This window comes from Ambystoma mexicanum, chromosome 13 (assembly GCF_040938575.1).
Source record: "Ambystoma mexicanum isolate Mex_15411 chromosome 13, UKY_AmexF1_1, whole genome shotgun sequence".
In the NCBI taxonomy this organism is placed as follows: Eukaryota; Metazoa; Chordata; class Amphibia; order Caudata; family Ambystomatidae; genus Ambystoma; species Ambystoma mexicanum.
The window spans coordinates 192,084,692-192,098,279 of record NC_090938.1 but is presented as its reverse complement, the minus strand read 5'-3'; the positions used below and the strand labels follow the sequence as shown (position 1 = coordinate 192,098,279).

The following is a 13,588-nucleotide window of genomic DNA, read 5'->3' as shown; positions in this document are numbered from 1 at the left end:
AGATCTGCTCTGCTCCTTGTGCAGGAAATCCTAATCCTGCTAGAGAAAGGTGCAATAGAACAAGTACCTGTCGCGGAGAGGAACAAGATTCGGGATTCCCCCTGCTTTCTAATTCCCAAGAAGGACAGAGCAAGGAGACCCATCTTGGACTTAAGAAACTTGAACAAGTTCCTCAGGAAGGACAAGTTCAAGATGGTTACCCTTTTCTCAGATCCTTCAGACTCTCCAACTCCAAGACTGGTTGGGATCACTGGACCTTCAGGATGCTTACTTTCATGTGCCAAATCATCTCAAGTACAGAAAAAGTACCCGAGGTTTGCGGTTCTCATTATCAGTTTCAAGTTCTGCCATTCAGGCTGACCTCTGACCTCCACCTGAGGGTTTTCTCCAAACTGATGCCGGGTAGTGGCAGCAAGTCTCAGGAGAGGGGGGATTTACGTCTACCCTTAGCTAGATGATTGGCTGATCAGGGTTCATTCACCGGAGCAAGGTCAAGAACATCTCAACATAACCTGCCACTCCCTCCACAGACTGGGCTTCTCCCTCAATTACAAGAACTAATTAACCAATTTGAGAACCAGTGCAGGAAATGTGCCAGAACAAGATGGAGCATTCATACCAAGTCTTCTGAAAGCAGTTTGCTTGTTGTAGTGCAGGCTGCACCCATGCTTCCCAATCCATTCTTCAATGAGCATTCACAACACGCAGTGCTGGAGCCAGGATACAGAAACTGATGAAGCCTTAAATACAGTTTTGTAGCTGTTCAAACTGGTATATATGTCCTACATTTTACAGACATATATTTATTAGGGTGATTATTGTGACCAATAAAAACAGAAGAACCCATTATTTGCTTAAAAGGTTTACTTAATGAATTTCTATAAGACTGGTTTAACATTTAAAATTGTGGAGATTATGTTGTTCCCATAATGCTCCTTGCTTTTATGCAAATCACCAGGATTGAGTTCTAGATACGGTTGCACAACCTGAAGGGAGCCAAACCTATTGGCCCCACCTTCTACCCCTCAAAACCCGGCCCCTCCCAAGAAGTGACGTTCCCCCAATAAATGTTTTCCATTTCCAGCACTGGAAGTGGCCATGTCTTTAATCCTTTGAAAGATTCAAATGAAGGTCTAACAAGTTGAGATTTTTAGGGGGAAGGCTGCAGAGAATTGCTGCATGGCTTGAGAGAGCACGCCCTCCTTCCCAGGATTTGCGGAACATGCTGACCTCAAGAAGGTGGCCTGAGTACAAAGTGTTTCCATGTCTTTATTTCTGGGATCTGTTGATGATAAAATATGGGCCCCATGGCAGGGAAGGCCTTCTGTACTGTACATTGGGCTATACATGCGTCCAAGCATGTTCTACACCTATGAACATTTGTGAATGACCACCCGCAAAAACTCCAGCATGCTCTTCCGATGGTATGCCTTAGCATGAGTCTTTGGACTTCAACTCCCATCCGCCCTTGCATGGATATTCAACAGTGAGCAATCATGGGATTTGTAGTTTGAAGCATCTGGAGAGCCACTGGTTACAGGCCCCTGCCTTACTTTGAAAGGTTACCCAGCCCTTCCGTACCGTAGTAATGCAAACTAACTTGACACACACTGCCAGCCACACGCCCATTGATCAAGAGATCTTTAGTGGTGGCCCGGGTCCACCAAAACATTTTGGCTACCCTTCACACACTTTTACCTGACTCAGCGCTACCCTTGGATCGTGGGCATCATCATCTACTGGCAAGCGCCGCAGTTCTGTAGACCACCTGGGATGGCATGGATCTGTCGCAGCCTGGCACTAGGAGAGCTGCCCTATCCGCACGGGCCACCTTTCCTGGATCCTCTAGGCAGGCTCTTTGCTCACCATGACTTCAGCACTGGTCTCTTCCAGTTATTCTTCCATGTGTGAACACTGAACTGAAATACATACTTCAAACAATCCCTGCCTACTTGTTGAAAACATCAAACACACCTTCATCACAATCCCATAATAAGATATTACTAGTGATGTTGCCATATGCCAATTTTGTACTAGTGTTGTGAAACCTATAATCGTCCTAGGCTGCGAGCATAGCCCTCCTAGTATTATTTTTTATATGATTTTTAATCTGTGTTAATATTGCTTTTGGTGTATTCATGTGAGATATGGAAGGAGTCTCATTTTTTATGTTTTTGCGTTGGTTTAACTGATGTAATTTAATGTATTTTATGATGTTTTTGAACCTGATGACTTTTTGTCGGATAAAGGTTTTTCACGTTCATTACTTGTTAGCATGCTTATTAGGGTAGCAGAGGCCACATAATAATATGGTGGGTAGCAATCCAAGTATTGCAGCTGGCAGGATAGCTCAGCGAGATAAGTCCTTGCCGCATCCATTTGTGTGTAGCTGATAAGACACAGGTTAAACTGTCAGTAGGGATGACCATCCTTTCTCTTTCTGGGGTTTATAAATTGAGGACGATCACATTTGTTAATGAATATTTTATTGATATTAATTTGATATTCTTTAACTTTGTGTTCAGTCCTGTCCCTACCAACGCAGCCTGGGAGTGCCTCACAAGATTAAAAGATTCAACGGGTGAGAGGTGAAACAGAAGTTACTAAATGTTTTCAGGATAGGACAGGAAGATTAGGATAGAAAAGCGGTGGCAGGGGACGTGTGTCAGGAAACAGGTATGCTTTGAGGCTCTTTTGGAAAGTGGTGATGGAGGGCGCAGTGCAGGTGTGAAGTGGCCCTTAGATGCGGCATAGCTTGCTTTAGTAAACTGTGATAGAATATATCCAACAGGTTATACAGTTCATTCTCCTACCAATGACACCAATGTGGCATTATGGACCCGCTCCATGAGCAATAACGCGGGTAACGGGCCAAGGCCCCAGTTAATGGTGGAAGCAAGGGCAGTTAATGTGGGCCAAGGGCCGTTACCCCCCCAGTGTTGCCCGTGGAACGAGTACATAAGGCCATTAGCACCTGTTCCTGACACTGGACATTAGAAAAATAAATAAAAAAAAAAAAGTGCACTTTCAAACGGTGAACGGGCACATGAGCACCTTTAGCCATCATCAAGAGAAAGGAGGGCAGGGGTCATGTTGAAAGTAGCAATAGCCAATGCATTGGTTTGCATAGGATATTGCTACTTCCCAACATGGCCACTGCCCTCCCCGTCACCATGTTTACATGAGCATTCTAGTGCTCATTAATTCTCTGTGATGTCTTGCTCCTGATGACATCTGAAGGTGCTCGCGCGCCCCGTTCACTGCACCGTTTGTATGCAGATTTACTAACGAAAGTAAACTACGACACCAACGCAGTGATGGCGACGAGAACCAGCAGTTAGAATGCCAAGATAAGGTAGGAGGTCAGATGGAACGCGGGCCTAGATTGTCCGTTGCAGCCGCGGTTCCACTGACCTGATTGGCTGAGCGCCAGTTTCAGGGTGCTAACGACTAGTTCACACATGGCTCCCTTCCTTTTCACAGCACAGATGTTGCTGAGGTTGCAACAGATGCTATGGTGTTTTGCAGCTACGTCCTCTGAACACTGCTCCCGCTCGCATGTCCGGCCTTCCCATTATTCCCAACCATTTCACTACTGAAATTCACTATTCACATTCACTATTTGAATAGTGAACGTGAATTTCACTATTATCTTATGATGAGGAGATTTTCAGCCTGATTCATGGAATTATCTGCGTGAAAAATGCAGACTTGCGCGCCATTCTGCCCGAAAATTCCTGTTTGAGGTATGGGGATTTTCAGCAGAATGGCGCGCAAATCTGCGTTTTACGCACGAAAAATTCCATGAATCAGGGGCCTAATTTATTTGTCGCCCAATATTAAAAATATGAGGACCGTACAGGTCCGTATATAATAGTATGATATTTTCACAAAGTTATTGCTGCCCGGTTTCTCCGGCTGCTAAGTGTTATTATCATGCAAGTAATTGGAACTGTATTTACGGACATTGGGAAATAAAGGGTTTTGCGGTCCCTTGGCAGGTTTCGAACATACGACTCTAGGTAAGGCACAGCTTTGTCAGCAAGCTTGATGAAGACTTGTGTTCCATTAATGCACACAGAGTGCTCCCCCCTCCCTTTATAAACTCAAGACAGATAAACACGCATGCAATGTTGAGCTATTGAAATGTAGATGCAGTGCTTTAAGTGGGGTAAAAAATTGAGGGGGGGCCCTCGTTTGGGGGCGTGGCTTCCATTGCGGGCGTGGCCTAAAAGTGCACAAATCATAGTAAGGTGCGCAAACAAATATATAAATGTATTTGAGCATTTAAATATTTGTTTGCGTACTACTATGGTTTGTGATTTTTCAAGTCTTCTTTTATATACATAGCAATGTTACATATTTCGATGTTTATACAAGGTGGCTTGAAAGTGCACAAACCATAGTAAGTTACGCACACTTGTGTGCTTACCTTACTATGGTTTGTGTACTTTTCAAGCTGCCTTTTAAAAACATAGAGATTTGTAACATATGTCTATGTTTATAAAAGACGGCTTGAAACGTAGCCATCTTTTATAAAGCGTTGAGGACGGACAAAACCCAAGGTGGCTTTGTCCGTCGACAAAGCTATATAAAAGATGCCTTGAATTGTGTACGATTCAAGCCATCTGTTATAAACATAGAAATATGTCTACGTTTATAAAAGATGGCTTAAACGTACACAGTTGAAGGCATCTTTTATAAAGCCTTGCCAAAGCAGAAAGGCGCCTCGGGCTCAGTGATCTCTGCTTAGAGCAGAGATCACAGAGCCCGAGGTGTCTTTCACCCTCTGCGAACCCGCGGGCTCCGTGATCTAATCTGCAGATTAGATCACGTAGCCCGTGGGTTCGCTGAGGGTCAGTGACCTGGCGAGGGAAAACTAAGGGACTCTAGCTTCCTCTGATGGGCCCTCAGATGAGGGGTCATCAGAGAAAGTTACAGTGACTGACGGAAGTGCCAGCCAGTCACAGCAACGCTGTGCCTGGCAGGCACTTCTGTCAGCTTGCCTGACGTAAAAGTGGCGGGTGCATCTCCCGTCGCGGCTGCGGCCGCGGCGGGATAATGCGTCCTGCCATGGCGTGGTGAGGCCGGGGGGCCCCGGCAGGGCCCCGGCTCAGCCCCACTTTTTGGAGACTGCCGGGGCCCGGCCCCGGCAGGCCCCGGCCCACTTAAAACACTGTGTAGATGAGCTATCGACATACATGTAAAGATGCATGTACATGCATCGAAATACATGTAAAGATGTATCTATTGGCATGTTTGTAAGCATGAGCCATTGAAATGTTTGTATGATGAACCACTGGCTTTTATGCTAGGCTGTGCTATCGATATGTACTGATCGTTTGTCTTGTTCTCCCCTGTTTTCCGCTCCCTGCCCGGTTGCGCCTTGAAACTATTGTGTATAAGCGCATTATAAAGAACCTATCAATCAATCACTTAACCAATCATAGCGTTTTCTCATACATGCATTGAAAGCACCACAAGACACATTGGGAGTCTGGAGCTTAATCTCAGGAATTATTTTGGGGGGGTGGGAGGGGGATACATGTTAGGCCAAGCTATTGATAAGGAGATATCCCAGCATTGAGACCAAAATGTTAATAGACACCAACAGCTAGCAGGAGCTACTTTTAGCTCCCCGGCCAAACTGTGTCACACAAACATAGCTATGTGACATTGGCCTCATTCCGAGGCTGGCGCTATCCATGGAGTAAATAGCACCATGGTAAGCAACCATGGAGCTATTTACTCCATGGAAATCCGGCATGGTGAATGGAGTAATTACCGGTCCATTCCAAGGTTGAGGGACCGGTAATTCCCCATTCACCTTACTGGTTCCCCATCCCCATTCCTGCCCCCATAGGGCTCAATGGGAATGGGGAAGGAGTAAATTACGGCACCGTAAATTACGGTGCCGTAATTTACTCCAAGGTCCCTTTGCGGGTTGGATTTTTAACGCCTGCTAAAAGCAGGCGTTAAATGCCAACCCGCAAAAGGGAACTCGGAATATGGTGGTAAGTGTTAACGGTCATCGTTGCCATTAACGGTGACCGTTAACCCTTACCTCCAACCTCGGAATGAGGCCCATTAAAGAAGCATAAGGACATGTCTAGAGCACATTTAAAGCACAATGGATCATATATAAAGGACAACAAGTGTACATTTCCTTTTCCTGGGCATTAGCAGTGTGCTATGTACTAGTTCATGGTACCCCAGAGGTAGTTCCTTCATACCGGGTGATGCCCTATACCCAGGAGCTGGTTTTAGCTCCGGCTCATCAGATCTTATTTTCAGAGTCTGGATGATTTAACAAATTAACCCATTGCTTGGTGGTGACAATATAGTTACTATCCTCTATGCACACACAATCTTGGGGTATCACAAATGCGGCCACTCTCTGTGGATTCGACGCTCAACAAAGTGACTTTGGAATGCAAGTCATCTGTGACACTCTTTTCAACAAACCCCTCCAAATGTACGATTGTAATGTAAACAGTTTTCAAATGAGTAGCAGCTATGACATTTGATATTTAACCCTCGCACTTAGTGCCCCATATGTACATTTGCAGTAAACTGTTGTGATTATCCTAAGACAATGTACGGCTAAGGGAACTTTATTGTTTAACTTGTTACTGGGTTTTGAATGGTTGGTCTGCTTGAATAGCTTCATATTGAGTCTTTCTCTCATTTAAAAATGGTTCAGTTGCTTTGTTTGACAACTTTGATGTTAAGCAAATTAACTAATCTATCAATAATAAAATAAAAATTAGTACAGATAGGTTGAAGTGTGCATTGATCAGTAAAACAGTATTTGAGACTTATGTTCAACTTTGGCTCCAAATCCGGATGTCGTTTTGCTGCCGACATGCACGTTTGACTTGTATGAATATGAAAGAGAACAATACAAGTCTGTGAAAATTTGGATAACGTCAAACTCCTGACGAGGCAGTCAATTGAAGCAGCGAAACACATGTCGAGGAAATTGACAAGCGAAATTGACTACACTAATGATCAATAACTTATGCAAAAAAGCACAAGGAGTGATTTGTTTGCTCTGAAAAGAATATTTGTCTAAATATTGTATTGCTGATCCTGACACACTTCACAATATTTGTTTTGTTTTATATAGCCTAGCAGGCACCATGGTCTAATTGGTTGAATGCAGTTATCACATCACACATATACAACGAGCAACGGCTAAGCATATATAATGCCTTGGTTTGATGGAATATTTTTACTAACTTAAGAAAACAGTGTGGTATAATGGCACACTTTCATCAAAATGATGGGAATACTTGAGTGATCTCTTTATAAAATCACACTAAGTGATGGCAGCACCATAGGCTCTTTGGCCTTCATAATTCACCATTGAATGTTTTGAAAGAAAACCTACCTGAATACCCATAAATGCTCCATGTTAAAAAAAAAAGAAAACATTTGTTAAGAGGCAGAAATGGCCGACAACTTGATGTAGGAAATATTGAAAGAATATTTGCCTTTAAATCACAAGCATATACCCAAAAAGGTTAGGGGGAGTTGAAAAGAAAAACATCGGGGAGGTGCCCCGAGCTATGCCCCAAATACTGAACCTTTCCTTGATAAGGGAAAATAACCCAACGGCGGTAATCAGATATAGGAAAAGTATTTACGTTGTGACTCTGCACACCCCAAGGAATACTTACATGTTTTGCGCCTTTCACAGTTCCTAATTTGCCTGCCAGGAACCTTTGTTGTAAATAGGGCCTTTCTAAAAAGTATTTTTTAAATATGGATATCTCTTCTCCCTTTCTTCGACAGGAAATTAGCCGTACACTGATGCTGTGTGTGTGTGCGCGCGCTTCTGTGTTTTAGCGTAGGGATAAAAGTCAGGTGCATAATCTCTATAATGACACGAAGGGCATTCATGATCAGTTTAGCAAAACTCTGCACTTACAAAACTTTCAGACTGGAGAGACCGTTGAAGGCTTGCCGGGGAATCTTGGAGAGCTGGTTGCCGGAGAGACGCCTGCAAGAGAGAGACAACAGTTTTTATTCTTCTTCTTTCAATCCAGTGGGACAGCATTGGGGGCAGTCAGCTCAAATGTGACCTTCCAGACAAGACCAACATGATGTCAGTGATGTTGGGCATCAACATGCCAATCATTGATGAGTCATTGTGACAGACACAAGGATCTCCGACCAAATTGTTGCTAATCACATTACCACATTTTCGGGACCATGGCCGGGATGGCGAGAAAGCTTGCCAACTAAGACGAGGCTAGTATTATATTTCAAAGGATGGGAACCAATCATGTACACACCTTCCTTAAGGGACAAACTGATTGCGGATTGGGAGACTTAGGAGATTCTAAGCAGCCCAGACATGGTCTTTGTTAAGCTTCCCGGTATCGCAACATTTATTTATTTATTTATTTTATTTGTATAGCGTGCAACAGCCCGGAGGCATCGTGGCACATATGCAACCCTTCATTTAAAGCCTAACATGCCGCTTAGAATAACACAAGCTTCCGCTTTTGCTAGCTAGGTTGAACATTCAATGCCACAGAATAAATATGTTCTTAGCAGAGTTATTATAAACACTACGACTTTATTAACAATACAATATCACACACAAGTCAGCTAAATTATGGATAGTAAAGTTCACAAGAAACATTTGATTTGTTTTGTAAATAACGACGTACATAGGTGACATATCCCCCCTCTGTACTACGCCCAAGCAATTACATTTTGAGAATTCCTTTCACGGAACACTATAGGCAATGGTGTGTTTAAGAACAGTCTTTACATGTGATCGAATTTAGCACATCTGAAGAAGGCTCAGGGTGTTGCTGTACACCCTCAGCGAGCCGGGTGGCTATTGTATCAAGAATGGGCTATCTTACAGGCCAGTGTCGATTGGGTTTACACGGCCGGAAAATCCTTGGAAAAGTTGAGCATTCACTTTTTCAAGGCTTTTGATGGATATCACTGTCACTGTCAGCCCTTGGTCAATGGTCTTAAACTAGGGTTGTCGACGGCCAGAAACATGTAGGCTTTTCAGGATATCCCTCATTAATATTCATGAGATAAATTTGCATACCATGATTCTAAATATATGCAGATTTGTGCTCATGAATATTAATGAGAGATATCCTGAAAATCAATCAGGATTCCGGCCCTTGATACCTGGAGTTGGACAACCCTGTACCAAATGGCAGGGGCAGCATATGTGGTTTCCACAATGCTGTAGGTATGCCCCAGGACACAGTTCTCAAGGCTGTTGACCATCTCAAATCAAGTCACATGGGGTGTGTTCAGCAGCTTGGTTACTCCGCAGGCTGAGTTGAACATGATGGGCTGTTTAGTGCTTTGGGGTGGAATCTTCACCTGACCTGGCAATATAAAGGCAGCAGATATCTTCATTGCATTGGCACCACCCAGTGCTGGTGGGTCTCATATGAAACCACATGAGATGGCAAGCCAGGTGCTGCAAATACTCCTTGGGACCCAAAGAGCATATAAGGGGGATGTTCCATAGGGTAGACCCTTTTCCAAAGAGGAGGTTGAATGCATCACAATTATTGTGTAGGACCTCACAAGAGGTACTTCAAGGAGACGCCAGGATATCACACAGACATCTCAAGAGCAGAATTACCCCCTGCAGGCACAACATCATCTGTGTTCTGGAAGGACACACCTGGAGCCACCTCTGGGACAGGTGGACCTTAGCAGAGAAGTGGTTGTACTATCAATTTAGGGTGCTGGCAGGCCGGAATTGAAAAGTGATAGCCCCTACACACAGCGAAGCAGGTGGCTCAGCTCTGTGTTACCCTGGATCGACGTTGACAATTTACGTGCAAGGGGTACACTCTTTTACAGTGCGGCGGGGCTCAGCATAGCCAATGAGCTCACATATATCGCCAGACCACCAGCATCTCATTCATACAGGGAATTTCCCATGGCGGAAGCACCCACTGAAGCAAACGTTCCCCTGTCATTTGTTCTCCTAGGAGTTGTAGAATGTCAAGGCACAGGGCAAGGAGGGACATTCTTTTCTGCTGCAGTTGGTGTAATTGACATCAGAATATCTCACTGTGAGCTGCCATTTGGCCTTTGCATTCTCTTAGCAGCAAAAGCAAGGCATCTGTAAGAGGTGTTGAATTCCTTTGAGTTGCATCGGCTGGAATTGCCAGTTGCGTACATCCCACTACGGTGAGCTCTGCCACTTGCATCTTTGGTCTTTCCATTGGAATTCCACTATGCTTAATGCATTCAGTTTCACAAGCATCCTTCATTCGTATAAATGGAGCTTTCAGCCAAGCACCAAATTCAAGGGTATGGCTGTCCAGACTGGTCTGTCAACACTGATGGGGCCTTCAGTGTCTACTTCGAAATCCGACCCCAACTCCTCCTCCTCACCTAAAAGTTCGGGCTGATGTGATCTCGGTTTCCTTCCGTTGCGAACTGCAGATCCTTTTTTATGTAAATACGGCCGACCGCGGAACGACGCCACCTTGGTTTCCGAAAGTAGCCCCGGTTACCAGGGACGCCGGTCCGCAGCCGCCTAAGGGGAAAAAGCCACAGAGCCAAAAAAACCCTACTCGAGGAGAACAGAAAGGTACCCCTCTTTCCTCGAGTCTGGTGCACAGGAAGGCGAGGGATCCACTGGAAGGAAGCGGAGGACTTCTCAGGGGGAGCCGGATCAGGTGGGAGATCGGGAAGAGTACCGGTGGGAATCCAGAAGAGTTGGGGAAGGACCCAAGGAGCCTGCGAGAGGGAAGAAGAGACCAGCGAGAAACAGAAGAAGGAACCAGGGAAAGTGAATCAGAGAGGGGCAAAGGAAAGAGGGGCTCAGCAGAGCCAAGAGATATGACAAGGAGCGTCGGCAACAAAGCGGAGGTAAGCGCAGTTGCAACATGATCCCTGTCGGCTGCACAGAGCCGAAAAAGCCGGCGGCGGCCATCTTGGAATGAAAGACTAGACCGCAGAACAGGTTACGCTGAACGTGATGGAACTCTTCTATGGCGTCCCCTTCTCCACCGATCCCATAGGCGCACATAGAAGGGGCACATGACAGTATGCCCCCCTCCGGAGAAAGAAAACCCGGGTTTACCAGGGTGATTCCGGTATAACCTCCTTATCAATCGGGGAGCAAAAACATTAGAACTGGGTTCCCAGGAATCCTCTGAAGAAGGGTAACCTTTCCAGGACACTAAGAATTCCAATCTCCCTTTGCGATAGCGAGAATCCCTTATTGCTGCCACCTCACATTCTTCATCTTCTTCAGACGTCTTGGTCTTTAAAACTGGCCTGACTGGGCCGGAGGGTACCTTCTCCAAGGCTGGGTACAACAAAGAAGAGTGGAACACAGGATGAATCCTCTTCAAACTCTTGGGTAACTGGAGTCGAAAAGTCACTGGGTTGATCTGAGATAACACTGTGTACGGACCAATATATCGAGGAGACAATTTAGAAGGATGGATCCACCTCGGTAAGTACTTGGTAGACAACCAGACTCTTGAGCCTGGACCTATCTCCTTGATTTGGGAGCGCTTTCGATCGGCCCACTTCTTATAACCCGCTCGGGCCTCGTCTAGGGCTAATCTGGCCGTTCTTTGTGCTTGAAATATCTTCTGTAAATGATCCTCGATAGAAGGACAGACCAAGAGAGTAGAGGAGGTGGGGATGATATTTCTGGGATGTTGGCCAAAGGTACAATAAAAGGGACTAAGTCCGGGGGTAGAATGCCTAGAATTATTATAAGCAAACTCTACAGTAGGTAAGAGATCAAACCAATCATCTTGGAACTGATTTACATAGCACCGAAGTTATTGCTCCAATGTTCCATTTAGTCTCTCTGTTTGCCCGTTTGTCTGTGGGTGGAATCCAGAAGATAGTGCCCTTTCTATGCCCAATCGGAGACATAGAGCTTTCCAAAATTTGGACGTAAATTGACTCCCTCTGTCTGAAACAATCTTCGTGGGTAGACCATGGATGCGGAAGATGTCCCGGATGAAAGTCTCTGCCATTTCTGACGCTGAATGTAACCCTGGGAACGGGGAAAAATGAGCCAACTTAGTGAGAGAATCAATGTTTACCATGATGCAGGTATGGCCTCTCGAAGGTGGAAGATCGACAATAAAATCTGTAGATATCTGCTCCCATGGGACCTTTGGTAACGGATTCTGTTCCAGGAGTCCTAAAGGTCTTTGGTAATGATGTTTATTGCGGGAACATTGTACACACTCTTTAACATACTTCTTTACGTCCAATGATAACCCCGGCCAGTAAAAGGATCTCCTGATAAGGTCTTCAGTGTTCTTGGCACCTCGATGACCCGCTGTAATATGGCCATGATACCAAGATAGAACCTTATGACGTAGTTCTGTGGAAGGTATATACAGTTTCTTGTTAACAAAAGTGAGGCCCTCTTTAAAGGAAACTCGGTCCCCAGACCCGGTAGGTTCGGGGAGAGGTGAGAGGGAAGTGGCATCCTTGACATGGGAGAGGAAGGTCGCGGTAGTAGCGATAAATGCCTTCTCAGGAAAAATCCTTTCCTTGTAGAGGGGGTTAACATCCTCAACTGTATCTCGGCGGGAAAGAGCATCTGCCAGCACATTCTGGCTACCAGGAAGGTAGGTAATTTCAAAGTCGTGCTGGGAGAAGAAGTGGTCCCATCTGGCTTGTCGGGAATTAGTGCATTCCATCTTCCGTAGGGAACTGAGATTGCAGTGACCCGTACGGATGATAAAGGGGAAGGTTCCGCCCTGGAGAAGATGTCTCCATTCTTCACAAGATTCCTTTACAGCTAGGAGTTCCTTCTCGATTAGAGAATAATTCCTTTGACTGGGCGATAGGGTCTTAGAGAGATAAGCTACCGGGTATTCCAGGCACTTGTGTTCTTGAAGGAGGACTGCTCCAATGGCACTTGCAGAAGCATCGGCTTCCACAATTAATCTTTTAGATTGATCCAGTTGTTTTAAAATGGGTGCAGAGCTGAATCTTTCTTTGAGGAAACCAAAGGCTTGCTCTGCTTCGGTAGACCATTTGAACGGCAGATTTTCCTTCTTCAGAAGAGAAGTGATCGGAACCACAATGTCTGAGAAATTTCGGATAAACTTCCGGTAAAAGTTGGCGAATCCCAAAAATCTTTGAACCTCTTTGACCGAGGTAGGTGAATGCCAGTCTAAGATTGCAGAAACCTTTCTGGGATCCATCTTGATGCCCTTCTGAGAAAGGATAAATCCCAGGTAGGGTACTGAGGTAGTCTGGAACACGCATTTACTGGGGTTGACCAACAAATGATTGTCACGTAGACGGCTAAAGACCTCATGCAAATGAGTCGAGTGTTCCTGGAGGGTCTTTGAAAATACTAATATATCATCCAGATATACGATTACTGAGTGAAATAGCAGGTCAGAGAAAATCCGGTCCATAAATCTCTGAAAAACTGCAGGGGCATTTAACAATCCAAAGGGCATCACCCTGTATTCAAAGAGATTGTATGGTGTTCGAAACGCTGTCTTCCATTCATCCCCGGCGCGAATGCGCAATAGATGGTAAGCATTGCAGAGGTCAAGCTTGGTAAAGAGGACCGCCCCCTTAACAG

General features: G+C 45.1%; 1 protein-coding gene across 1 annotated transcript in view; it reads right to left on the bottom strand.

Annotated features, from left to right (window-relative positions):
- Window positions 1-13,588, bottom strand: part of LGR6 (leucine rich repeat containing G protein-coupled receptor 6) — a 571,666-nt gene that overhangs the window by 316,644 nt on the left and 241,434 nt on the right. The window contains exon 3 of the mRNA XM_069633599.1: window positions 7,934-8,005. Coding sequence (XP_069489700.1) covers window positions 7,934-8,005 — 72 coding nt within the window. The remainder of the gene's footprint in view (window positions 1-7,933; window positions 8,006-13,588) is intronic.